The 13894-nt window shown below is 39.8% G+C and overlaps 1 protein-coding gene across 1 annotated transcript; it reads right to left on the bottom strand.

Annotated features, from left to right (window-relative positions):
* Positions 1–404: 404 nt before the first annotated feature.
* Positions 405–8239, bottom strand: LOC105934236 (keratin, type II cytoskeletal 8-like). The gene is made up of 8 exons (XM_012874134.3): positions 7904–8239; positions 3557–3765; positions 3396–3456; positions 3193–3288; positions 1917–2081; positions 1699–1824; positions 1339–1597; positions 405–1254 (listed from the first exon to the last, which is right to left on the bottom strand). Exons 1-8 carry the CDS (start codon positions 8228–8230, stop codon positions 1055–1057), a joined length of 1443 nt encoding a protein of 480 aa, XP_012729588.2. The 5' UTR covers positions 8231–8239; the 3' UTR covers positions 405–1054.
* Between the last annotated feature and the right edge of the window lie 5655 nt (positions 8240–13894).

Here is a 13894-nt window from a genome sequence, read left to right as displayed (position 1 = left end):
TGTAACAATCTTGACTGTGAAACATTAAAGACCAATCCCCGATTTTCAATTTGAATGTGATATATGGTTACTCTTCCCAGAAGATAAATCTCTCAGTTGTGGATTAGTGAAGAATGGTCAGTTAGGAAATTGGTCATAACTGATATCTTCTGAAAACCCTTTGTAATTTCAACTAAAAAGTCCTTTTTTCTTGTTGTTCTTGGAGACACATTGATTTACACGTTTTCAGAGTACTAACAACTGGCACCATGTAGGTAAATGGAATTTATTATGAAAATATCTTCTCAAAATTAATAAAAACAAGACAATCAATTCAATCACTTTTCAACTCTCAACAATAAAAAAACCCTTCTCCTGTTTAATCCCATAATACAGGTACATTTCCTAAAGTTGATATTTTTTTTCTCCACAATGTCTTCTGAAATGAAAGCAAATTCCCTTTCCTTTAATTAACACATCTTTATTCAGGTTGGTGTGTACTAGGGACAACATTATCACCACAGCAACGTCCTAATTACTACAACAGTTGAGTGGGTGAGCTGTATACAACAACCAGAGATACAAAGGAGATCAGAGCAGACATTTATAGTTGAGGTTAAAATGATCAATATCTCCAGCAGTCAGTTTTTCCTTCCACCAACATGTTCCTGCTGACCGGAAGTAATATTGACATCTTGGGGTGACCCAGCCAGAGTCCAGACTTGGATCTGATATAGAACAGGTGAAGAGTGCTAAAGATCAGGGTGATGTCAAGCAGGTCTCGCAACCTCCATGACTTAGAGCTCATCACCAAAGATAACCAGTGGAAACATGCAGAAAACTAATCGGCAGGTGCAAGAAGGTTTTTGTTGCTATTGCAATGACAATAATGATTTTGCATTTTTGAAAAGGATATAAGGTTTGACAAGTGATTTTCCGTGAAAGTGTATATAAAGAACAAATACTTTTTCTTAAATTTATCCTAATTTTAGATTGAAAGACATTTTCATTTAAATCTGCCAGGGGGGTGAATAATTTTGGCCCCAACTGTGGCTGCACCTCTAATCTAGCCAGCTCAATCACCAATGACCTCGGAGGATTTAGACACCACTTTGCCATTACTGGTCTCAATGGTCTTGATTATGATGTTCTTCCGGGTCTGAATCTTGTTGTAGCTGCTGTCACTACCACTGCTGAAGTTCTCCAGGCCTCTGCCGTCACCAGCACTGGAGAAGCTGCTGAATCCGCCGGGGTGTTTCTTCACAGTGTAATTTGCTGTCGTATATCAAATCAGGTGTTAAATAATTAGGCAGAGTATAAACTGTGTCAATCTTCCTTGTCCAATTGAGCTCAACTTACAGTTCTTTTGGAAGATTTTGATAGCCTCGATGCCGTTTGCCAGTCTGTCCTCCTCCCCCTCCAGCAGCTTCCTGTAGGTGGCAATCTCGATGTCTAAAGCCAGTTTGAGGTTCATCAGGTCCTGGTACTCTCTGATCTGACGGGCCATGTCCTGCTTGGCTCTCTGCAGTGCCCTCTCCAGCTCCTCTATGCGAGCCTTGGCGTCCTTCACAGCCATCTGACCGCGGTCCTCAGCAATCTGGGCCTCCAGGTTGCTGCACTAAAATGCAATTTATTAAATAACACTGTCAACAGGTTTTGACCTGACGGTCTAAACTGGTGGGAAGCCCTGCAGAATTTTGAGAAAACGCCTTTCAATACCTGTCCCTTGATTGTACCAATCTTGGATGTCAGTGTGTGAATATTGCTGTTAAGTTCAGCAATCTGTGTTCTTGTAGCCCGTAGGTCTTTTCCATATCTGTTGGCACTGGTCTGCATCTCCTCATACTAAATGAGAACCAAAGAAAGTAGTTATCACAAATTGGTGCACCTCTAGCTGAACCTGTGAACAGTTAACTACTTTTTGGTTTATGGAGTACCTTGGCTTTGTACCATGTCTCTGCTTCAGCACGTGAGCGGTTGGCGATGTCCTCATACTGCGCATTGACCTCAGCCACAATGGAGTCCATGTCCAGCTTGCGGCTGTTGTCCATCTCCACAATGACTGAGGTATCCTTGACCTGGCTCTGGAGCTCACGCAGTTCCTGAGGAAATTAAACCAATATCAACATTTGTTTATACCTTTTCATGCTATTTGGGGTTTAACATTTTGGTTTTTCACCTTGGGCAAGGACACAACGACTGACGCAGTCAGAGCTGAGGATCAAACCAGCAACCCGCCAGTTACACGACAAACTCCCTAATCCTTTGGCCACCGTCGGCCACATTAACAATACCAGCAATCATTGTCGGATTTGTGCAAGGGCTACATTACTTATTTGAAACTTCTGGCCAGACATAAATACAGCAATAAATGTTTTACATTAGAATCCAGTTATGCTGAAAGTCAGAATAGCTGTTTGATTTTTAGTGATCTTCTCAAGAGCCCTGCCTGATGTGTTGATTGAAGACATATTTATCAGTTATCAGGCTTTTCTCTCTGTAAGTTCTCAAAGTTTCTGTACATGAAGCCTATTTAAAAAAAAAAAAAAGATTTTTAAAAGCTTATAGCTAGGACAGCACAAACTAGCACATTCTAGCATGTTTAAACTTCCACATTTCCAAATGGAAAGTTACCTAAGGGATCCTGGAAGTTGAAATTCCATGAAGGAAAGTCAGTGGTTTCTTGAAAACCCTGATATGAAAATCAAAGCTGGCTCTCTTGTGTATGAAACACAGAGACAGTCACAACAAAGAGCTGTTAATTCACCCCATTAAAGATTTTTATCGTACAAAGTTTTTCACACAACCTCCATCAGTGGACATTGTACCACTGTGGTTGAAAACACATAGTTTGTATTACTAGTCATGGTTCCTGGTTCCAGCAACCAACAACCCTTTAATCGAGTAAACTGGTTTTCTTAACCAGGCAACTTTTTTTAAACATACCCTTTAGTATCTGTTAGATATTATTAACCAACTAGTTAAGTTTTCCAATAAAGTCTTGCTCTTTAAACCATTTTCAGAGATGGAAAAGGACTTGTGTCAAGATGTGCAAACAAAACAGCAAAAACATTTTGCAGATGAGAAGCAAGCTCCAAATAAAAATGAAATAAGGAATTACTATTAAAATTACTATTAAAAATGTTTGCCGAACGGGTTAACAGAATAAGAATTCCCCAAAATGGACACAAAAGAATAAAGTGTGTGCCATACCTCCTCATAGATCACCCTGAGGAAATCAACCTCATCTGTCAGAATATCCAACTTTGCCTGCAGCTCAGCCTTACTTGTGAAGGCTTGATCCATATCCTGGAGGAAAAATGCTCTTTAGGAAGTGAAGCTGAATGATGACAATGAACGTCTACAAGTTATCTAAGCAGCAAGTTTAAGTCTAGTTAACTGATTACAGTCCCTACCTTCTTGATAAGAATAAAGTCGCTCTCAGACTCCATGCGCTTTTTGAGTTCATCTTCATACCTGCATGGAAAAATGTTATGAAATTATTTTTGAACATTTCATAAAAAGTCTCATCTCATGTTTTCTAGGGGGAACACTTCTGGAAGTAGCAGTCTTTCACTTTTTCTTGAGATCCTCCTTCTGGTCATTCTTGTTGTGCAGGTAGCCCTCCAGCTTCATCTTCTCTTTGCCCAGGCTGTCCAGCTGTCTGTGGAGGTTGGAGATGTATGCTTTAAACATGTCATCGATGTTGGAATGGACGCTGGTCTGCTGTTGTAGCAGGCTCCATTTGGTCTCTAGGATTTTGTTCTGTTGTTCCAGGGAGCGGACCTAATGTGGAGAGATAAAAAACAATCAATAATAAATAGTCATATCAACTTTCTCCAAAAGGTGCAAATAGATGCTGGCATGTTTATTTGTTCTTTGTCTTGTGATTTTTTTTTTCCTGTCTTGTGAGATGCAAATGTTTGCAAAATTTGTACTACTTACTTATTTACTGTTCTTTAAGAGTGTGTGGTTTGTGATTACCAAAGCTTTCACTAGATCTAGCTCAGTTAACGTCTATACGCTCTCTGTTGTTATATTTCATTTGAATTGCTAGGTTATTTCTGGTCATGTCTCAATTCAAACTCAAGTATGGTATTTGTGACCCATTTGATGTATTTGTAAATGATCAGTATCCAAGTCCCGGAACCTCAACTCCAGATGTTGTTGTCTATGATTTTCTCAGTTCTGCTACAAAGTGTGTCACATAGCCTTGCTAAATGTGTTTTGTCAGAGTCATTAAGAGGCAGGCCTACTGTAGTGCTTTGGATCATTGCCCTGCTATGTATTCCAAGTGAGTTTAAGTTCACAGACTGGTGAGTACACATTCCCCTTCATTGTTTTCAGACAGAGAGCAGAATGTATGGTCTGATTAGTAATGACAAATTCTGGTAAGGTTCTGAAAAAAATAAACCTTCCCAGACCCTCTAAGTTCTATATTCATGTTGGACTGTCAGCATGTTTGCTTTTTTCTTTCTGTAGATTACATTTCACATCCACATTATGTTCAGGCATAAGGGTGTCCATATGTGCTCTTGGCACCAGGACATCTTAGGCTGTAGTTCAATGATCGACTTTGTTGTTGTTTTATCTGAGCTGCAGCCGCATGTCTTGGACACTTGTGTGAAGAGAGGGAGAAAAGCTCTCCACTGACCACTACCCGGTGGTGAGCTGGCTTCAATGGTGGGGGAGGAAGCCGGTCAGACCTGGTAGGCCCAAACGTATTGTGAGGGTTTGCTGGGAACGTCTGCAGAGTCCACGTGAGACGGAGCTATAACTCCCACCTCCGGGAGAGCTCTGAACACATTCCAAGGGAGGCGGGGGACATTGAGTCTAAGTGGAACATGTTCCGGGCCTCTATTGTTGAGGCGGCTAGCCGGAGCTGTGGCCGCAAAGTTGTCGGTGCATGTGGCAAACCTCGAGCACGCTGGTGGACACCAGCGGTGAGGGATACTGTCAAGCTGAAGAAGAAGTCCTATTGGGCTTTATTGGCCTGTGCGACTCCGGAAGCAGCTGACATGCACCAGGAGCCAAAGCGGCAGGCGGCTTGACTGGTTGCTGAGGAAAAAACTCAGGTATTGGAAGAGTTCGTAGATGCCAGGATGCCTCCTGGACACCTCCCTGGTGAGGTGTTCCGGGCACGTCCCACCAGGAGCAGACCGAGAGAGAGACCCAGGACACGCTGGAGGGACCATGTCTCTCGGCTGGCCTGGGAACGCCTTGGGATTCCCTAAGAGGAGCTGGCCCAAGTGGCTGGGGAGAGGGACGTCTGGAAAAGGATGGATGGATGGATGGATGGATGGATGGATGGATGGATGGATGGATGGATGGATGGATGGATGGATGGATGGAACTTTTAAAAATTCTAAAGTTAATTTTGTAGTTATCCGGAATATTGCAGTTCGCTATTAAAACTTGCTAAATGATCTAATACATGTAAGTATGACTCAAAAACAGAAGAAACAATCTTGTACATGACATGTCATAACATTAGATGTTATAAATAGTTAACTTCATGTTGGAGCTGCATATTAATTTAACCTGCAGGAAGTTCAGTTCCGATTCAATGCAATCAAACCTGAATTTGGTTATCCAACAAGTCAAAACTGAAAAGTAGCATATGTTTCAGTCCTGGAACACATCTCCAAACTGCATGTTATTTTGTTCACTTTCTGTTTTAGTTTTAAGAAAATCTGTCAAAAAGTAAGGCTATCTGCTTTGATGCAGAATGTATTCTAATCTTAGAATCCATTCATTTTCTATTGAATATAAAACTTTACCATTATTTACTACACACCTCTCTTTTACTGTCAATACTTGTTGCATTTATTTGTTAAATTTAAACAGAGGTTATTCCCGACTGTCAGGAAGGCCTGCCTGGTATACAGTCATGATAAAAAGAAAGTTTCTCCTCTGAAAATGTAAGTGTATAAAAATGATCATCATCCAGGTTTTAATTTAATAAATAGATGAAAGGGGAAACTAAAGCGGAGCAGGTTCTAACAATAAAGTACACATCAAAAACTACTGAGCTACAGAATATCTAAAAGCACTAGAAGGGGGTTGTGGTCTACTCTCCTTTTTAAAGTCTGCAGGTAATCCTTCCCCTACTTCCCGTGTTTCAACTGGGATGGAAAAAAATTAGCAGCAAAGTTTTATCTTCTGAATGTAGAATGACAAATATTTAACTGTATAATATAGGTTTTGATAAGAGAAGATCAGAAGGACAGTGGTGGCAGGGGTGACTGAAAGTGTACAGGGGACATTGTTGCCTATAATGAAGGCGTAAAAGTGAAACTCAGGGACATATCACTGACATTGAGAACGTAACAGGTTTCTATAGGGTGGAGTTTTTACTTGAGTATGCAGACATACAGTGAAACAGAAAGATAGCACAAACTCTGGATAAGGTTTATCTCTCCTTATCTATGTTTAATCATCGTTCTGACAGAAGGAGATTAAAAACCTGCCTGTGAGCAGACAACAGCTGGTATTTTGTTGGAACAGCAGCATCCTTAAACCAATGATGGATCAGTAAAGGTTGTGCAGAGATGTTGGTGGTGTGTTAGTTGTCTTCATCGCTTGTTCTTCATCGGTCTACACCACATCCTTAACATAATGATTAATACTGGTTTGTAGTTCTGGAATAGCTTGTAGTGATGTGTGGATTTTTAATGAAATATCGATACCTGCAATACCTGTGTCCGTATTCACAAAGAATCCTAAGCCTAAATAGCACTTAGTGACATAATTTGAGGAAAATCTCAGAATTGTAAAATTGTCTTTGTTTAAGAGCATAAAACAAATTATTTCAGCATGAACGCACGTATTTATATACATATTTAATAATGTGTCGTGACACATGTCTGTATGTCTAATAGCATAAAACAAAGTAGTTCAGTGTTAAATCACTTATTTATACATCAATATGCCATATGTCTGTCTGTTAAATAGATTTATGAAATATGTTGTTTGAAAAATTTATTTTAGCGGTAAAACATGTTTTCATGTGTGACAGCGTCCTGTATCATAACCACATCTCTGCCGTATTGATTGTAAATCTTATTATTTCAATCAAATTTGCTTTAAATGTTAAGTTGGTATCTCAAAATGCAGGCACTGACAACTGCGCAATAATTGTCGCATTTATTTACTTAATTAAATATTTCAGTTTCAATTGGAACCAATCATTTTCATAAATAAGCAACATTTGTTGTATATTTACCAGGCACATTAGGTGTATTTGCACAAAGTATTGGTATCGGATCAGTATCGCCAATTCCAGTCTGTATTTTCCTCAGTATTGAATGAGAAAGGAATTTGGTGCTACTAAACATCACTAGTAACTTGTCAATTCTAGCTTGTATGTGAATAAGACTGAATAACTTTTGGGAATTTTATAAATATGCTAAATTATTCATAATTTTTATAAACCTGCTCATCCATGCAGGGCCGTGGGGGGTGATGCCTATCTCCAGCGGTCAATTGCCGAGAGTTGGGGTTCACTAGTCTATCAGAGGGCATCACATAGACAAGCCACCATGCACACACTCACACCTAAGTGCATGAGAACATGAAGAAAGACCCCGATGTGGAACTCAGGAGTTAAATCCAGGACCTTCTTGCTCCCTGTTAAATTTAAAGTATTTTTTTTCTAGTAGGCCAAATCTACAGTTACGTTATGTTTGGAAGAAATACTGTTCACATTTTTTGACCCAACTAGTTATTAGGTCTACTGCACTACCCAAATTAAAAAATACATTTTGAAATGTATAGTAGGAGGATGTGGAGACAAAAATCAAAGAACTCATGGAATGATAATTACATGAAATGAAAAACACGAGGCTTTCTAACCAGAGTTGCTTTACAATGTCAACGCTTTAAAACAGCTTTTACCTGGGAACTACATTAGAATAATTCTTACCTTGTCGATGAAGGAGGCAAAGCGGTCATTGAGCACCTGGATCTGTTGTTTCTCTTGGGAGCGAACGGCTTGAATCGTGGGGTCAATCTCAACGTTGAGGGGGACCAGCAGGCTCTTATTCACAGTGACCGCAGTGACGGGAGTTCCACTGACCTCGGCCCGTCCTTGGAGCAAGATGGAAGTGTATCCAGGGCTAGGCCTTCGGCCAGCCACTGGCATCCCTCTGTGGCCATGTGCTCTGGTATCATTGAAGACTCTGCCTGCATAGACTGCTCTGCTGATTTTTACACCTCCTGATCCAGCATAAGTTCTGCTGCTGAAGTCCATTTGAGGAGGAGAGCTGATCTTTCTGTTGTTTTTGACCCCAAAAGACATTCCGAAGTTTCTTTAATTTTGTTTTATTTGTCTATTAGATGAAGGAAATTAGGATTCCAGAGAGATCTGATAGAGGTAGACAGACAGGCAAGTAAGTAGAGACCAAAATGCGACAGATATAGGTTCTACAGAGTAGCTTTAAACCCTGGCTGCGCTGTGGGAGGAGACTTAACTGTACTTTGGACCGCAGCGATTTACGTTCAGTCATAATAATTACTTCCTCTGTTCACTGATTTCTATAAGCTGATACAGAAATCTGTCTGAGCAATATCAAACAGTGATACCCTTGTCCCTGTATCCGAATCCTCTGAGTATAGGTTCAGGAGATCAGGTCATCTGTTTTAGATAATCACGTTTATTTACATTTGTTATTTACATCGGTCCAAAAATAACAATTAAACTGTTTTTAATTAGGCTACTGGTCAAATTATCTCAAATTAGCAAATCATTTGTAATGATAGCTTCAGCAATTCACTATCTCTATCTTAGATAATGTAATATTTTACTAGTACCCACCAAAGATTACAATTATTGCCCATCATTGGCCTTAACTTTTAGTTTCCATATTACATTGTCATTTCTTAGAAAATGTACTCTCCAAGTCAGGGCACATCTGTAGCTACATCAGCAGTTCTGTGCCTTGGTGAGCAATGAGGATTTGATCTTCCAAGAGATGACCCCAAGTAACATTGAGCAAAGTTTAACAGTCACATTGCTGTGGAAAAATATATGCCATCCTTACATTTCTTCAGGTTTTGCTTTGTTGTTTCTAATAATTGTCATATCAGATCCCACCACACCAATAAAGTCAAACTGCTTAAAAGCAATTAAAAAAAAAGTATTGGTGCTTCGGGATGTTCCACTGTTTTTTATATTCTGCAAATTTACAATACCAGTGTAGTGTGTACTCAAATATCACACCTCTCAAAAGGTGCACATGACTGATGGAGGACATAGCAGTGAGCCAAGTCGAATGTTGTCTGTTATGTGTTTTCCAATGCTTTGTGCACATACTGGTGATGGTGGCTGTTTGTGTGACTGCATCTTGTAGTTGTGATTCAGCCTCAGCCTGTAAGAACTCCAGGGGGAGTACAATATTAAAAGGAGGTCCAGTTCAGCTCCTCTGAATTAGTAAAATGTTAAAATCTCTGTCAAAGGTCTTGCTTCTGTTTATTTTTGTTCATATTTTGTATTTTGTCATCAGACCCCTTTCCCAATGCACATTTCCACATGGGGCATTTCAGTTTCCCTGGGCTTTACTTTCACAGGAAAAAGATCTTGCACTGAGGGCAGGACTTTTCAAGTAGCATTGGGCTTTGGTCAAACAGGAGAAAAACTGTCTGCCGCTTGGAGGAATAAGGAGTAGTAAGGAAATGAGTTTACAAATCTATCACTTTTAAACCCTTAATTTATTGGCAAAATTTTCTCCAGCTGAACATAAACAAAACTGAAGTTATTATCTTTGGACCTAAAGAGGAACAAACTACTGTCAGCACGCAGCTTCAGTTATTACAACTACAAACTAGTGATCAGGGCTGAAATCTGGGTGTTGTGATGGACTCAGACCTGAACCTTCAAGGACACATAAAGACAGTTTTGAAAGTCAGCCTTCTATAACCTGAAGAACATTTACAGGATTATCTGGCACTATTTCTAATTCCTAAACAGTTTTTACTGTTTTAGTTCCAATTAGATCTAGAGAATAGAAATTTCGTTCCACACTCCCTACCAATAGGTTGTGGTAATGCACGCGTTCAATTTTTTGCCAAAAGCCTCAAGTAGAAGAGGAAGGTAAAGGAGTTATACGACCCTGGATTTCACTGGAAGCAAAGTAGACATAACTTTAATGAAATAGAAAAAGGATAAGAAATACAATCTAGAGTCAAATACAATACAAGAATATATAAACACTTATTAGTATGGTCAGATTTATATAGATGCATCAAAAACAGATGTAAAATAGGAATAGCTTCTGTAGTACCAGACTTTTTTATTAAAAATAGAAAAACACATCACAAATGGATTATCTGTAAAGGTTACACAGCAGAAATGCTAGCAGTTTAGCAGCACAGTGGGTGGGAGATATAAAACCATTAAAAACAACAATTTGTTCAGATTTAACCTCTGTATTCCATCCATCTATCCATCCATCCATTCTTTTCTGCTTATCCGGGGTCGGGTGGCGGGGGTACCAGTTTCAGTAGGGAGGCATCCCAACTGAACCCAGGCCGTTCCCAACCTCTGTATTATTTAGTTTAAAACAATAATTGAAACATTAGGCCAGGCAATTAAGACATATAATATACTTTCCAATTTGTTTCCTACGAAACTTAATTGGAATTTCAATAATTAACTTTCTGATTATTTCTGCAGTATATTTATTTAATTAAATATTTCCTTGAAGGCCAGTAGAAGTTTGGAGCTTGTGGGGAACAGACATCTCATACCTAGCAACATTTCACCCTGTTCAGCACGTTGCTGGAAGACGCGTGGTAAACACATCCTCTGTCCATTTGAGCGAGACAACAAGTAACTGTTGTTATGCCTCTCTGCACATCTAGTTTAGTTTAGATCTAGGACATTTAGATAATGTATGGGACGATGTGACATTGCTGCCTTAGTTTTATAATCTGACTCTCGCCAGGTGGATGTAGCTCTGCCGAGCTTCACACGGCTCCACATATACATCTGGGCTTCCTCCACTGGAAAAGTACTTCAGAAGGAGGGGCCTTATCCAAAATCCTTGCATATGATTGGATAAACCACTTGTCCATCATCTTTACGGACTCAAGGTCATTTTTACAAGTTCTTGCCAAACTTGGTCGGGAGAAGGGCAAAAACATTGTTTCCACAAACAAAAGTCTTCAGTGTTCTTTTAAAGAATTAATGTTCATTAGATTGGACAACACTGATGAAATAGCAGCATCAATATTATCACTTGTGAGCCGCCATTGTTGTCTGAATCAAAAAAGTCACTTATCTGATATGTCACATCTACGAAGATCCTGATTGGCTCGTCCATTTTGTGGAGCCATGTGGAGCTCGGTGGAACTACATCCATCTCAATGAATCACTGGTGATATTTAGTACCAGTAGAGGTTGGGACATTTAGAACTCCCACCAACAAAAGATAGATATAATAAATATAGGTGAATTCGAGGTTGATGCATTTTCTTGATACTAAACTGAAACTTGAAGATCAAAACTAAGCAGATCAAACTCTGAGCAGTAGCCCATTTTTCATTGCATGCCAAAGATTTAAAGCTCGAGGCTTTGAATCCTGGAGCCATTTATGAAAATGATCCCAATAATATATGGGTATGTTGTGAGGAAAACAGCAGTAGAACTCCGCTCCAGCGGGTAGAGGAAAGAGGACACCACAAGTCAAGTTTATTTGTATAACACATTTCAGCAGCAGGTTCTGGGTATGCAGAATAGGCCAGAACCAGAATATCCCAGTGGTCTGGAGGGTTGATACAGCAACAACAGCTCTGTAATGTATTTTAGTGCTAAGCCATTCAGTGATTTATAAACTAAAAAAGTATTTTAAAGTCTATTCTCCTAGCTACAGGGAGCCAGTGTAAAAACTTTAGAACTGGGGTGATGTGCTCTACCATCCTGGATTCAGTGAGAATGCGAGCAGCAGCTTTCTGGATCAGCTGCAGCTGTCTGATTGATTTTTATTTATTTTTTGGCAGACCTGTGAAGACACAGTTGCAGTAATCACTGCAACTAAAGAAAAGAAAAAGTTGAGTATCTCTAGATCTCATTGGAACATCAGTCCTTTAATCCTGGAAATGTTTCTCAGGTGATAGAAGGCTGACTTTGTGTCTGTCTTTATGTGTCCTTGAAGGTTCAGGTCTGAGTCCATCAAAAACATCCAAATTTCAACCCTGATCACTAGTTTGTAGTTGTAATAACTGAAGCTGCGTGCTGACAGTAGTTTGTTCCTCTTTAGGTCCAAAGATAATAACTTCAGTTTTGTTTCTGTTCAGCTGGAGAAAGTCTTGCCACATCCATGCATCGGTTTGTTCTTAGCATCCTTTCAGTGCATGGATGAGTTCAGAGTCACCTGGTGACATTGTAATGTAGAGCTGTTTATCATAAGTCAAACAAAGGCAGACTGATGAAATTCTCCAAACATGATGGAAAACGCACAACTGGCTTTGCTGATGGCGTTACACCGCCATAGCCCCTTATACACTAGTCCTTCCCTATCCCGCCTGCTCTACCATGCATCACAGCGCTCAACTCTGTTCTACTCCTGTCGGTATGACTAAATAAAAATGTTCTTTGTCTTCATAGGGACTGCAGTGGTGTGGTGGTGGCGGTGTTGTGTGTGTGTGTGTGTGTGTGTGTTCTTATGTGTGTGTATAGAGCTGGATATCAGGTGTGATATTTGACCACACACTACACGGTTATTGTAGCTTTGCAGAATATAAAAAAACAGTGGAACATCCCAAAGCATCAATACTTTTTTTTTTATTGCTTTTAAGCAGTTTGACTTTATTGGTGTGGTGGGATCTGATATGACAATCATTAGAAACAACAAAGCAAAACCTGAAGAAATGTAAGGAGGGCATATATTTTTCCACAGCAATGTGACTGTTAAACTTTGCTCAATGTTACTTGGGGTCATCTCTTGGAAGATCAAATCCTCATTGCTCACCAAGGCACAGAACTGCTGATGTAACGACAGATGTGCCCTGACTTGGAGAGTACATTTTCTAAGAAATGGCAATGTAATATGGAAACTAAAAGTTAAGGCCAATGATGGGCAATAATCTTTGTAATCTTTGGTGGGCACTAGTAAAATATTACATTATCTAAGATAGAGATAGTGAATTGCTGAAGCTATCATTACAAATGATTTGCTAATTTGAGATAATTTGACCAGTAGCCTAATTAAAAACAGTTTCATTATTATTTTTGGATTGATGTAAATAACAAATGTAAATAAACGTGATTATCTAAAACAGATGATCTGATCTCCTGAACCTATACTCAGAGGATTCAGATACAGGGACAAGGGTATCACTGTTTTTGTATCAACTTATAGAAATCAGTGAACAGAGGAAGCAATTATTATGACTGAACGTAAATCGCTGCTGTCCAAAGTACAGTTAAGTCTCCTCCCACAGCATAACCAGGGTTTAAAGCTACTCCGTAGAACCTCTATCTGTCCCATTTTGGTCTCCACTTACTTGCCTCTTGCTTGTCTGTCTACCTCTATCAGATCACTCTGGAATCCTAATTTCCTTCATCTAATAGACAAAAAAAAGGGGCTTCAGCAACAGAACTTATGCTGGATCAGGAGGTGTAAAAATCAGCAGAGCAGTCTATGCAGGCAGAGTCTTCAATGATACCAGAGCACATGACCACAGAGGGATGCCAGAGGCTGGCCGAAGGCCTAGCCCTGGATACACTTCCATCTTGCTCCAAGGACGGGCCGAGGTCAGTGGAACTCCCGTCACTGCGGTCACTGTGAATAAGAGCCTGCTGGTCCCCCTCAACGTTGAGATTGACCAGGTAAGAATTACTCTAATGTAGTTCCCAGTTAAAAGCTGTTTTAAAGCATTGATTTAAAGTGATTTCACACTGAACTACTTTGTTTTA

The sequence above is a fragment of the Fundulus heteroclitus genome, chromosome 1 (assembly GCF_011125445.2).
Source record: "Fundulus heteroclitus isolate FHET01 chromosome 1, MU-UCD_Fhet_4.1, whole genome shotgun sequence".
In the NCBI taxonomy this organism is placed as follows: Eukaryota; Metazoa; Chordata; class Actinopteri; order Cyprinodontiformes; family Fundulidae; genus Fundulus; species Fundulus heteroclitus.
Note: the sequence above shows the minus strand (reverse complement) of the source record. Positions and strands in the feature narration are given on the sequence as shown.